The sequence below is a fragment of the Triticum aestivum genome, chromosome 1A (assembly GCF_018294505.1).
Source record: "Triticum aestivum cultivar Chinese Spring chromosome 1A, IWGSC CS RefSeq v2.1, whole genome shotgun sequence".
Lineage (NCBI taxonomy): Eukaryota > Viridiplantae > Streptophyta > Magnoliopsida > Poales > Poaceae > Triticum > Triticum aestivum.
In genome coordinates, this window is record NC_057794.1 from 554,018,437 (window position 1) to 554,032,338 (window position 13,902).

At 51.6% G+C, this 13,902-nt stretch overlaps 1 protein-coding gene across 1 annotated transcript; it reads right to left on the reverse strand.

Annotated features, from left to right (window-relative positions):
• Nucleotides 1-12,647: 12,647 nt before the first annotated feature.
• On the reverse strand, nt 12,648-13,248 carry LOC123180890 (uncharacterized). Its single transcript, XM_044593071.1, has one exon. The coding sequence runs from the start codon at nt 13,086-13,088 to the stop codon at nt 12,828-12,830; it is 261 nt and encodes an 86-aa protein (XP_044449006.1). The 5' UTR covers nt 13,089-13,248; the 3' UTR covers nt 12,648-12,827.
• Between the last annotated feature and the right edge of the window lie 654 nt (nt 13,249-13,902).

Below are 13,902 nucleotides of genomic sequence, written 5' to 3' on the forward strand. Positions count from 1 at the left end.
GACCGGCCGGAACGCTTGCGCCGGTGGGAGACAGGGCGGGAAGATGACTCGGGAGCCGACCGACACTGGGTCGACGGCTGTCGCAGGAGGACGCCACGAACACATGCGCGGAAGTGCGTCGCACCGCGGACGGGGAGGGCGTCGATGTCGAGTGGAGCCTCCTGAAGCCAAGCGGAGTTGTCGGCGATGAACGTGAGCGCGCCGAGACGGATCTCGCAGCCCTCCACCAAATCTCCGCACAAAATCATGATCAAAGGGATCGGAAAAATCGCAACTTCTCCAACTAGGCGCTAAGACTCCTGCCCCATGGTGGGCACCAACTGTCGTGGTTCTAACTCTGACAGTGAGGTAGGGGGGTATGTACGGAGAGGCTAGGTCTCAGCTATGGAGAAGTTGTAAATACACGAGGATGTACGAGTTCAGGCCCTTCGCGGAGGAAGTAACAGCCCTACGTCTCGGTGCCCGGAGGCGGTCGACTGGATTATGTGTGTATGAATTACAGGGGTGCCAACCCCTGCTACTGAGGAGGGGGGTGGCTTATATAGAGTTCGCCAGACCCCTCCGATCCTCAATAATGCAGGGTTAAAATACATTAAGACTGGGCGTTACTGGTAACGTCCCTATTAAAGTGCTATGATGACCATAAAGGCTACTTAATGGCCGACTGTTTGCTTGCGGAGTGACTTTAGATCTCCTATCAGTCGAGTGGTTGGCTTCATAGTCGAGTGGTAGCTTCCTGGTCGAGTGTCTTGAATCCGTCGAGTGGGATACCTTCAAGTCGATTGAAAGGTGACTTCTTCCAAGGATGTCCTTGGGTAGGGCTCTTAGGACAGGTCCATGCCCCTACCCTAGGTACATAGCTTCATCAGTTGGTCCGCCTGCTAATCCGAAGGAGAGCACTTTAAACTCATAATGGCCCGAGTGCGTCTGGAAGGCGGTCTTGAATTCTTCCCCCTCTGCCAGTCGGATTTGATGATAACCTGCCCGCAGATCAAGTTTGGAGAACCACTTCGCTCCATGTAATTCATCAACCAGCTCCTCGATAACTGGCACAGGAAATTTGCTGACGCGTGTCATGGTATTAAGATGGCAGTAGTCAATGCACAGCCGCCACGTCCCGTCCTTCTTTTTGACTAGGATCGCCGGTGACGAAAAACTGCTGTGACTGCGCTGTATGACCCCTGACTGAAGCAGTTCAGCCACTTGCCACTCAATTTCCGTCTTGTGCTCAGGCTTGTGTCGATACGGTCTGATGTTAACTGGCTGTGCGCCGGGCATCAGTGGTATGGTGTGGTCATACGCATGGCGAGGTGGCAGACCTGTGGTTTTCTGGAACACGTCTTCAAATTCAGCTAGCACTTGCTGCAATTCAGGCGACTCCTCTGAAACAGGTGGCCCCTCCTTGATCGGGCAGAGCAAAATAATGTGAAGGAGAGAGCCTTGGCGGTGCAGGTTCATGAGCTGAACCCGATTGATCACATGGCATGTCGTGGAGTTGGCTTCATGGCCGAACAGGTGAGCTCGTCCCAGGGCAGTGGGGAATTGGATGTACTTGGCGCACCAGTCGACAGTCATAGGACTGTGTTGTTCGAGCCAGTCCATACCAAGAATGGCATCGTACGTGCCCAGTGGAAGGATCTTCATGTTGGTGTTGAAATCGTGGCCCTGAGAAGACCACTGGCAAGAGGGAATCGCAGCAGTGCAGGTGAGTTCGCCCCCATCAGCAACACGGACACGGCACGGCTGCTTGAGCGGCACGGCTCCCGACATTTGTTGGGCGAGCTTCTGGTCGATGAAGGATGTAGAGCTGCCACTGTCAACGAGGAGTAACACCTCGCGCCCCTGCATCGTGGCGAGCAGTTGAAAGGCCTTGGGCGAGACGCTGCCGTCCAGCACGGAGCGAGAAGACGGTGTCGCGGGTTGATGCAGTTGTCGTAGCTTCGTGTTGCTCGGTGTCCACGCCAAAGAGTTCGAGCATCTCCTCCACCACGTGCAGTTGGACCGTGGTGGGGCAGACGTGGTCTTTTCCCAGCGCTCTCCGCACTTGAAGCAGAGTCCGCGCGCCCGGCGGTAGTCGCGGAGCGCCTTCACCTTGGACGTGTTCGCACGCGCCGCCTCCGTGCCACGGCGATCGGCAGTGCCGTTCGATGGGACCGCGCACGGTGGAGGCAGGATAGGGGTAGCGTCGTGCCTGGCCGGTGGTGCGTCTCGGGCGGTCGTGGTACTGAGCCAAAGGCCCCGTCCGCCACTTCCTCCTGTAAGAGTGACATCGCGCATGTTGTATCCAAGTCCGGTGGTCGTTGCACCAAAACCACTGCACGGATATCCTTCCGCAGCCCCTCCACGAAACAAGTGAGAAAATAGAAGGGGTGAATTGTGTCAGAATATGAACTAAGATGATTAATGATGGATTCAAATTGCTCAATATAATCAGCAACCGAGGATGTTTGGCGCACGGTATAAAACTGACGAATAAGTGTCTGGTGCCGATCACGCCCAAAGCGTGTACATAAGAGAGTGGTAAATGATTCCCAATCATATTCAGCAAGTTTTTTCTGAATCGACTGTAGCCAAATAGATGCAGAACCAGAGAAATTCAACGCTGCCATTGGCACCCAAAAAGAAGGCAGGATCGCAAACATAGCAAAGTACTGTTCACAGAAAGTGCAGGGGGTGAAGGGGGGGGGCGTCGAACTGACCGTTTGCCGGGAGCGGCGGCGGCGGCAGGAAGGACGCCGCGAGCAGCCCCCGTGTGATGTTGAAGACGCCGTGGCCATCGGGCCCTGGTGCAGTTGCGGCTGCGCCAAACACGGCCCTGATGTGGGTACCGATCGTCGCAGGCTGTGGTTGACTCGCCCCTGGCGCCTGGTGCTGTGCACCCTCCGAGCGCGATGGTGGCGGTGGTGGAGGCGCGTGTTGCAGGGCCGCCACCGAATCGGTCAGATCGGCGACGCGCCGCTCGAGATCGGGGCGCCACGCCACGAGATCGTCGACCTTGGCGTTGGAGGCCTGGATCGCGGCGGTGTGCTCCTTGAGCGTGGTCTCTAGACGCTCCAGGAAGGACTGGATCGACGGATCCATGGCCATGAGGCGAGATCGCGCCTGACGCACAGCTTGTGTCTCCACGAACTGGGCCAGATCGACGCGGCGGAAGGGAGTGGGATTGGTCTCTGATACCAGATGTTAGGATCTAAGTAGTGATCGCCCGATCTATTACACTTGCTCACGAATTCGAGTCCCAGAGGTAGAATTACAGGCACTAATACAAGAATTTGGAGGAAGGGGATCGGGGAGAAGAAGAAAGTGCCGCCGCCGTGATCCACTGGATGACGGGGTCTTCGTGGGACGCGCCTTAAGTAGCCAGCCGGTCAGTTGGGCTCAGTGGACCCACTGCAGCCCAGTGTTGGCTGGGTTGGGCTTCCTGGCCCTGATGGGTCGAGAGGCAGCGATCGGGTCGCTGCCGTCTGGGTCCTTCTTGTCAGCGGCTGGTGCAGGGTCAGCTAGAGTAGGGGCGCTGACATTTTGAGATAATTACAAGGGACGTGCGTTTGAGAAACACAAATTTCAAGTTCATTTATTCCGTACATATTTCAAAAATCCAGTAATAAGTTCACAAATGTTGCAACAATGTTGCTGCCGTAGAGGAAAACATTAATAAGTATTATGTCTCATAGTTTCAGTTATGATGGACCAAAATCACAGTTTAAGCGGGATTGGACGGCCAGAGGAGGCTGGTTTTCGCCTCGGCCGCCTGACAGACGACTACCGCCATTTGGTAATGCGCGCAGGGGAGGCCAATGACATGGAGGTCAATGATCTTTACCTAGTCTCGCATCACGCATGTGTTTTCCTCTCTTTGGTCTTCTTGGCCAAGGTGATAACCATGTTCTTCTGAACATGCAGTTGATGCAGCCGATGTCGGAAGTGGTAGTTCTGTACTCTCATAGGCGGTGACATCGCAAGATGTCAATACACTGAGCTGCATCAAATGTAGCATATGGTCAAGGATAAAGCTGTGGCAGGATGGTCTTATACAATGCTTAGAACTTCATAGTTCACAGGACATGGAGTTTATTCCGAGCTCCCGTGCAGCCTGGTTAATATAGTAAATCCGAAAAAAAGGAAATAAATTCAGGAACAGTTGATTTTTGTGATAAACATTGATAAATGTTTCTAGTCCGTGTGAAATTTAGTGATGGAATGGCATTTGTGGAGATCTGAAAAAAAATTGATGCTTCAAAAAGACTATTTTTGAAAGCATTTTGAAAACATCATTTTTTTGTCCGGGCCTCCACGAATGTCGCTCCATCACGATTTTTTGCACATAGGTGAAAGCGTTCATCGATATATATCACAAAAAAGGTAATTGTTTTTTTGGGATTTTACTGTTCACCAAGTGCGTGTGAGCTCAGAATAACACTTTTGAGATAACCGTTACTTTTGGAGTGGGGTTTTTGAAGTAATTGGGAGAGTTACCTAAGCACTCTTTTTATGCATACTAATCTTACAAGGTTGGTTTTGCAGCAACACGGTACGATTGCCTATTGCTTAAAACCTTCAGAAGCCCCCGTGGCGCTGCTCACCTTTTTGGAGGCATCATCATTGGAGGGCCTACACCCTCACTCTTGCACTCCAGGGGAACCTTTGTTGTAGGTTCTTGGAACAGGTGATGGCGGTGCTCCAATGTCGAGGTCCTTCCTGGAGGCATCATCGTCTTAGATTGGTCTTGGTTTGCGTAGGTTCTGCCGTTGCTTGTTACAGGGATTTTAAGGTGGTGACCCTACATCGTGTGGCATGCTCTTTTGCTTGACGATGATGGTGGCTCCAAGCGGAGTTGGGTTGTGGATGAGGTTTGGTGGTTGGTTTCATCCGGCGTTTTCTACGCGGGCCGAGGGTGGGGGCGGTCTGTGTCTCACAATGCGCTTCGAAGTGCGTCGGTAGCGGTGCTGGTATGTACGTCCACTGTCGTTGTCTTCCTCGTGGTGAGAAGGATAAATGGGTTGCTTTTTCTCTTGCTGTTTTTGTTCTTCGCCATTTGTGTGCTCCACCTCCATGATGAGGCCGCCGTTCTCCATAATCCACTTGAAGGCTCTGTGGAAGGACCCGCAGTTGCACCCGCCATCGTACTTGTTAGAAGGGAGAGAGGAATTGGTGGAATAGTTGTTGTATTGCTTGAGCCTCGTGGGCATATATATAGAAGTACAATGATGTACTTGGAGTACAAGGCAAGCCAGAATATTTTCTAGTCTAACCTATGTTTCCTATACAATCACGTTACTCAACATCCCCCCGCAGTCACAACGGTAGCGATGCAGAGAGACTGGAGAAGAATCCGAAGGCAAGCCGACGGACACCCCCCACAGTCGTAACGGTCGATGCATCGCGGAGTCGTGGCTGGAGTGGAAACCAACGAGGTTGCTCAAGCGGGCGGTAGCCCTTTGTGCCGTTTGTCGATGTAGCCGAGAGCGTGGGTGGTGGAGCCGTGGTCGAGGTAGCCGTGCGAAGAATGCCGTGGTCGATGTCGAGTCGGGGTAGCCGGTGTCGAGGAAGTCGCCGTGGAGCCGCGGGCGCAAGGGGGCGCCGAGTTAGCATGGGCGCAGTGGTGTTGAAGTAGTGGGGCGCCAGGAGGTAGATGATGTTGACGACGCGTCGCGGCGGGTTTGCCAAGCTCGGGGACACATCGTGGACGAAGGCACGCACCGGTGTTGCCAGCACCGGGCATGCGTAGACGGACGAAGACGAAGTTGACGAAGCGCCGCGCCAGGCTTGCCAGGCCCGGGGACACGTCGTGGACGAAGGCACGCGGCGGTGTTGCCAGCACCGGGCATGCGTAGACGAGGGACCTGCACGAGCTGTACACCATGTCGGAGAAGTCGGAGAGGCCAGCAGAGAAGGACTCGACGACGGTTGCGGCGCCAATCGGCGCGGGGCCAATGTCGCCCGCGGTTGTCGGAGTAGAAGAAGCGGTCGGGGTAGATGACGGCGACGCTGGCGATGAACTGGTGCTGAACGAAGACGAAGGGGGTGGACGAGCGGCGGCGGCGGCTACAAAGGTAGCGGCGGCGGCGGCCAAAGAAGAGCGGCAGCGGCGGCCTAAAGGCGGCGGCGGCGGCTTTGGTTAAGAGCGCGACGGCGAAGCTCGAAGTAGGCGAAGAACCCTGACAGCGTGACGAAGACCGGCGCGGACGGTGGCGTTCCCACACCAAAGGAGGTGCTGTGGTGCATGCCACAGGAAGTCGACGCGCGGGGACGGCGGTGGACCGCGGGCCGCGGCGCTACGGCCCGAAGGGGCGACGCGGCGGCGGCGGGCAGGTCGGGGTGACGACGGAAGACCTCGGGACGGTCGCAGGGACCGCGGGCCGCGGTGCTACAGCCCGAAGGGGCGGCACAGCGGCGGAGCGCGGGGTGGTGCAACCGCGTGGACGGCCTCGAGACGGCGGCGTGGACCGCGTGCCACGCTCGCTACGGCCCGACGGGGCGACGCAGCGGCGGCGCGAGGGTCGGTGCAGCCACGGGGACGGCCTGGAGTGGACGGCCTCGGGGCGGCGGTAGACCGCGGGCCGCGGCACTACGGCCCGAAGGGGCAACGCAGCGGTGACGCGGGTCGGTGCAGCCGGGAGAAGAACCACGGGGCGGCGGCGGACCGCGGGCCGCGGCGCTACGGCCCGCAGGGGCGACGCGGCGGCGGCGGGCAGGTCGGTGCAGAGGCGCGCTGAACTCGGGGACGATCTTCACGGGACCTGCGGATGCGCGCGTAACCGACGGGCCAGGTCGGTCGCGCGGCATAGATGAGGCTGATAGCGGCGGCGAGCGGGTGATCAAGCCGATCGCGCGCGAGGTCGGGGACACCGCTCGGTGAAGGCGTGGTGGCGGCGGAGTCCGAGATAAAGCCGGCGGCTGCGAGCGGCAGGACGGCTATGATTGGCCGCCGCATGGCGCGAGGCCGCCGGGTCGGGGTGATGCAGGAGTCCCGGTCGGAGCAGGCGGTGACGGCCGGCGTAGATCGACGGGCGGGCCGTCGCGCGAACGGCGGCGGTGAAGGGCCGCCGCATGATGCGAGGCCGCCGGGTCGGGGCACCGGCGGGTAGACGCGCGGACGACGCGCGAGGCCGCCAGGTCGGTGAAGACGTCGGTGTAGTCGATGCCGAAGTCGGAGTAGAGGCGCACGGGGTCGACGGCGGCGGTGGGCGACGCAAACCGGATCACAAAGACCGGAAAACCAAAAAGTAGACGCCGATCAAAGCGACCGGCGAGAGAGAAAACCCGGATCAAAGGATCGGGAAAAAGACTCTCTAGGGCAGCCGGTCAACACGACCGGCGGACGAACCCTAGGTACGGGCGGCGCGGCCCCCGGCGGCGGTCATGGAGGCCGACCGCCCCGGGGGCGGCGCGCAGGTGCGGAAGCGGTGGCGGCTAGGGTTTAGGATCGACTTGCGATAGATACCATGTTAGAAGGGAGAGAGGGATTGGTGGAATAGTTGTTGTATTGCTTGAGCCTCATGGGCATATATATAGGAGTACAATGATCTATTTGGAGTACAAGGCAAGCCAGAATATTTCCTAGTCTAACCTATGTTTCCTATACAATCACGTTACTCAACGGTACTGGTCACAGTCCACTGGTTGCTGCTTCGAGAGGGACAAAAGCTTCCTCGTCCTCCACTTCAGAGTCTCGATCGTGGCAATTGTCAAGAACGCCCAACAGCTAGCTGCATCCATTCATCCAAGGAAAAATAATAATGGTTAACCACAATGAATGTTGTCAAATAGTTTTTCTCTTGTCCCTGGTGGTAGGAACCCTAACCGCCACCAAGAGAGGCCAATCTTCCAGCGCCGTCCTACAGCGACTCCCCTCGCCGGCAACCTCGGTCGTCGATGGTGAGGGGGTCGTGTGGATCATTTTTACTCCCTCGTAATCTAGGTTCTTAGGTTGTTCATCGTCTTTGCTTCGACGACGACGATGAAGGCGCTGAATAAATATTCTTCAGATCCTTCCTTAACGAGGCCATCGGTCCTATGGTTGGGGATGGATTTGGAAACCAGTCTATTCAAGCAATGATGGCGTGGCGGCGGCGGCATCCTCGTGGTGGACTTGTGTCCTCGTGCTCCGCCGTTGCGACGATGTTTGCTCCAGCGTCGACACGGAGCTTAGGAGGTAGTCCATGAGCGGATGCTGGATTCGTGGTTCGTGGATTGCAGGTATGGTTTCCTCCTGCGGCGTCTTAGTTGTGGTGGGGTGCCAGATCTGGAGTTCGATGGCGTGTCCGGGGTGTTGCCCCGGTCTGATTCGTTCAACGGTAAGGTTTTCACTTTTGTTGAGCCACCTTAGAGATCCGCAAAGCTGCATATCAACGATGGAGCCGCATCGAGCTACGGTGAGGAGGTGATCCACCATTCCTTTCTTCGGTGGTTGCTGTTGTGGTGCTGGAGGCAGGTGACGGGCGTTGGTGTCAAGCTCAGAGATGTTCTCCTATCTTTTCAGTTTTGTCATGTCAGTCCTGACGTGATTTGTACTTTGATCTTTATGATATAAATGAGACACATATTACCATGCAAAAACCCACTGTGAATGCTTTACAAGGTATGGTTGAAATGAATAAGGTTTTGGACTTAACCGGTGTGACAGCAACCTTGGCTCTGCATTCCATATTGGGCGGAGGCGGAGCCTTCAAGATGTTATCGTCGTCGATGCCAACGGCCACAATTTGACGTCACTGCTGCTTGCGGGCACCGTGATGTCCGTACCATCACCGACGTCGTCTTAGGACAACGCGTACCTGGCCAGGAACTCCTCCTGGTCGAGATCGGCGAACTCGTTCTCGTTGAGCTCATAGGTGAGGTCTCTGCACTGGTTGGTGGCAGATCCAAATAACAATGTCATGAAAATTTTGCAAGCTAATTAATTTATGCCAATTTTTTTACTTTGTTTAATAATGATGTGATGAAAATTCAGAATACAACCTTTGATATACTGTCTTTAATAATATTTTTTGGTATAACTAGCGAAGTCACAAATTTAACACAGTTACTTATATTAAGGTACACATTTGTCATGTTGTTCCAATATTTATAATTGAAAATGCATTCTCTAGGGCCAATGAAATAAAATGTATTGCATAAAAAGGATTTTTTTTAGTATGGAAAGCCTGGAAAAATCTCTTGTTACAATAGCTTTTCCATAAAAAATATAAGAAAATTAACATTACCACATTACTCTACAATATAATATGTACATGGTTTTTTGCGAAAGAATATGTGCGTGTATTATATGTATCATTTCTGTAGAATCCTTAAATATCCAAAGAACAATTGGTAAAGTGCTTTGGAGTCTTTGAATCTGGCAGAGTTTTGTAAAGTACAAGTCTATTAAATTTATGTGTAACTAATTCGATAATTCTAGATTATATGAAGTGCCAATGTTGTCCTTTAATCTTACAATCACAACCGCTTGCTGGCGGTACTCATTTCTGGTCAAATTGTGGGAATATGTAGAATTTAAACATTTGTAAATTGGAAAATTTGCACTTGATTTTTTGCTTTGGTTTCCTCAAAACAAAAACTCGTGTAACTTCTCTAAACCGTGTACCCATATACCTTCTAACTGACTTGAAACCAATCCAGTCCTCCAAAGCCTACCTGTTCGAATTTACTATTCATCGGCGGTTTTGTGGCGGTCAAACCCGGTCAACGGGGTCAAAATCTGGTTTAGGATCAAACTTGTCCGGCTTTGAGACTTGAGGGACCAAATGTATACCAAAAAATCTTGAGGGACCAAGTCTATACTTTTTGGGAACTTGAAGGACCAAAAACATACTTTTCTTTTTTATAAAAGATCACGTACTCTCTCTCCGTTTCAAATTAACTGTTGTTATAATTTTGCCTTAAGTCAAACTTTTTAAAGTTTGACCAAGTCTATAGACTATACAAGAAAAGTCTGTAGAACAGAAGATTTTTCTCATGTAGTTTAACTTTCCAGAGTTGCCTAGGGTGTATAGAAATTAATCACCTAACCGAACCAAAAAAAAAAAAAGTAGTATCTGAATCTGAACATTAGATCAATCATAGAAAATGGTGCCATACTTTATGAGAAAGGGAGCTGAGTTAGATGACTATTGCATTGAGCTAGAATATAACTCACGGGAATTGAACAAAGGAACTACCGTCGTAGTCTAATAATAAAAATAAATAAAAAATACCATGTAGCAAATTAAACAGGAAATATGTTGTTTGCCAAGCTTAGACTGAAGATAAAATATGTGTTTCCGAAATTTTGATATACATAATTAATCAAGAACTTCAAGTTACAAATGCGTTCATGCACATAACAGTTAAAAAGCATTAAACAAGGAAGAATAACTAGCAAAAACAACGGATATCTTTTTCTGTGTGCGTGTTTTTTGAAGTGCATGGCAGGAGCTCTGTCGATTTTATTAATAAGATAGAAAAACAAGAATGTGTGGCCTGGTTTATAAGGGAAAATAGGCCAAAACCCACGCATCGTATGATTGATTAAGGAACAAACGTAAAAAAAAATGAACCACACGATTGCTTAAGGGACGATCGTACAAAAAAAAAGCACAATTATGTTGCCGCCGGCAAACCAGAATTCCACTACCAACAAGCCCACAGACCGAAGAGAAGTTAGCGAGCTCTTGGAGGCACACGTGTGGGCTGCCGCCGCCGACATCAAACACCGTCAAAGGCTTCAGCTTTCGTGCAAAGCCGCCCACAACCACCCTGCCAAACCTCGAGAAAAGGCAGGCCACATTAACAGCCCCCATGACAGCCCACAAACGGACGAACCACCACCTTGCTGGCGAGGAGGAATGCTTGGACGACCACACCAAAGGGAGGGGCGCCACCACGCCATCTCGTGGCCGGTCCTACAAAACGCGTACTCACAAAGACTTTCTTCCAGTCTATCATTGCTCAATGAAATCGGACTTTTGAATCCTGGCTTCCCTCCGTCCCATAATATAAGAATATTTTTTGTATTATAATACATATTGTTTAGACCTGCTACGACAGAACCTTGTCCATTTGCATGTAGAATTGTGGATAAGGACCCCGACTTAGCATAATCACAGTGCGCTGATGCGCTGTTGGAATCAAGCAGATCGAGATTTTGGTCTTGAGCGTAGCTGCATGCTCCATACTAAACATATAGCTTAATGTCGATAGAATAAGCAAAGCAAGCACGATTACAGAATTAAAAAGCGAGCACAGTATCTCTCCACTCCAGACATGGAACAAACAAATCAAGTAGCTTGTCATCGTTTGGCCGATCTGTTAGACAGCACTGTAACCGTTCGCAGAAGACACGTGGTCGATCTGATCCGTCACCGTCGATCTGATCCGTCACCTTCACGGAAGACGAGCGGCAATCAGTTCACCGCTTGTTTGGCCTCCGGGATCGGCGGCTCCCTCCGGTCCTTTTTACTCCGCACATTAGTTTTGACTGAAGTCAAAGTTTGCTAAGTTTGACCAAATTTATATTAAAAAATATTAACATCTATAACATGTAATAAATATAATATGAAAATATATTCCGAGATGGATCTAATAATAAATGTGTTGTTATGTGAATGTTAATAATTTTTTATATAAATTTAATCAAAGTTGGATGAGGTTGACTTTAAACAAATCTAATATGCAGAGAGTAAAAAGAACACGAGGGAGTACTTAGCGAGCTCGTTAGGTCCAGCAACACCGGCGTCTTCTTATAAAGGAACAACCTGAACGCATGGAATAAGATTTTCAAGGTATTATTTTTATTTCAGAAAAGGGTCAGATCAATTATAAAAGTTCACGGTAAGTACAGCAGCATTTCGAACATGATAAAACTTACATCAAGATTTCAAGACCACTGAACGACTACTACTACAGTCAGAAAAACCTGCCGACACGTCGCTGTTGTTGCTCTATCGGAGCCAGTTTGACCTTATTTATGACAGTAGAAAAGTCTTTGTGCACGTCCTCCTAAGAACTAACACTCTGGAGCCGCAGTCGTCGCCTGGATCTAAAACACTTGACACCAAGTACACGAAGACAAACCCTAACCTTATCGCCTCAATAACATAACAAGAATCTATGCCGAAACTCCATCGACTACTTTCAAACGGACGAACTCGAGGGGGATCAAAGCTCGAAAGACAAACTCGCAGAAAAAACACCACCATCTGCCCGAGTGCCGCACCTGCAAGCACTAATAAACTGTAATATAAACTAATAACCGAGGCGGTGGCACCAGAATTCCCCTCCCCGCCACCGGCCGTCGGAGTTGCAGGTAGCGGGAAGGCGAATCCACGGACTCGCCGGTGATGTCTGAGGAGAAAAGTTTGCCCTAGCTGTCTTAGGTTAGGGGTTGACAAGAAAGTCGTATTTCCGCCCTAAGTTTTTCCGCCCTAAGTTTTTCGTGAGGCTATTTGCCGCTTTGAACTCACTGCCATGCGGGGCCGAGCTGCAGGTGTACCACAGCAAGCCCTCTACGTGACGCGTGTGCTGGTTGTTGGGTGGTGTAGCAGGTTGTAGTTCACACGTGTCCACCACTTTTCGGATTATTTGACTGAGCATCTCTGCTCCGTCATGACGTCTCTAGCCTTAAAACCAAAAACAAAAACAAAAACAAAGCAGCAAGCTTATCCAAATAATCACGGCGAAATGGGTTTCTTTCTTTCTCTGTACTCTGTGCAACACGCGGCTTCAGTCAGAAGCAGGAGTTAACAACCAAAATGAACACGCCGATCATACGGTGATCAGACCAAGAAAGAATTGGTCTCACACACGCGCGCGGCCAGACCACGAGCAGCTCGTGATTCGCTCGCTCATCAGTGGCACACGATGGTCTCGAAGCAGTCGATCCCGTCGAACTCCGGCGCAAACCGCGGCCGCAACGCCGGCGATTTCCCCTTGTCCGGCTGCTGCTCCGCCCCCGCCGGCGGACCGCCCTGCTTCCCCTCTTGCCCTGCTCTGGCCTGGCCGTCGTCCCGCAGCTTCCTCCCCTGCCAGGAGAACCGAGCCCAGCCGGCGTCGGGGGCGATGTCGGCCGGCGACGCGCTCAGGATGGAGAAGGCCAGCACCTTGTCCATACTCGATCGGTTGGAGACGGGGATGATTCCTGCAGCTGCTCCGGTGGCCGATGCTTTCTTGCACGCACGCTGTATTGAGTTTGCTTCAATCAATCGATTGCCTTTGCTTGCTTGCTTGCTTGCTTGGGTTGGTGAAAGGAGAGAGGGGACGCGACCCGGCTTATATACTGCGGAGCATCGACATGGAGGAAAGTTTTGGTCATGGCGGTTTCAAGCGCTGGAGGAGTCCAGAATATTCGTGGACGCGGCCGCGAGGGAGAGCCTCGTGACGCACGCGGTGGCGTCGTGGAGGTTGCAACCGTCTCGCGGTTTCGGGCTTTCGCGCGTGTTTATCTTCTTTTCCTCCTGGGCTGCTTTCCCTACCCGCGAAAATTGATAAACCTGGCACTTTTCTAAAACTTTGGCATAAAATGAATCTAATTCAAAATTTCATCACAAAATGGCCAATTTCCATGACGTCCGGGCCTGGGGCGCCATACGAGATACAAACCGGTCCGGAGATTTTGGAGGCCAAAGGCGAAATTTTAATCTGGCCCTTAGCTAGCGAATGTTCACTTGCGAATGATTTCACTGTCATTTTTAGTTTGTGAGGGGTGACAGTCTTTAGAGCGACGTGGCAGTTTTTGTTAGAGAAGACAAATTTTTTTAAACTGCCACCATTTGATCTCTTCTCAGAACTAAAACTGCCATAAAAAAAGTTCGTTTGTCACCCCTCTCCCAGCGAACGATTGCTAGATAGGATTTCTGTTAATATAACACTAGAATACTGATCAATATTATTACTACTAGCACAAATGCCCGTGCGTTGCACCGG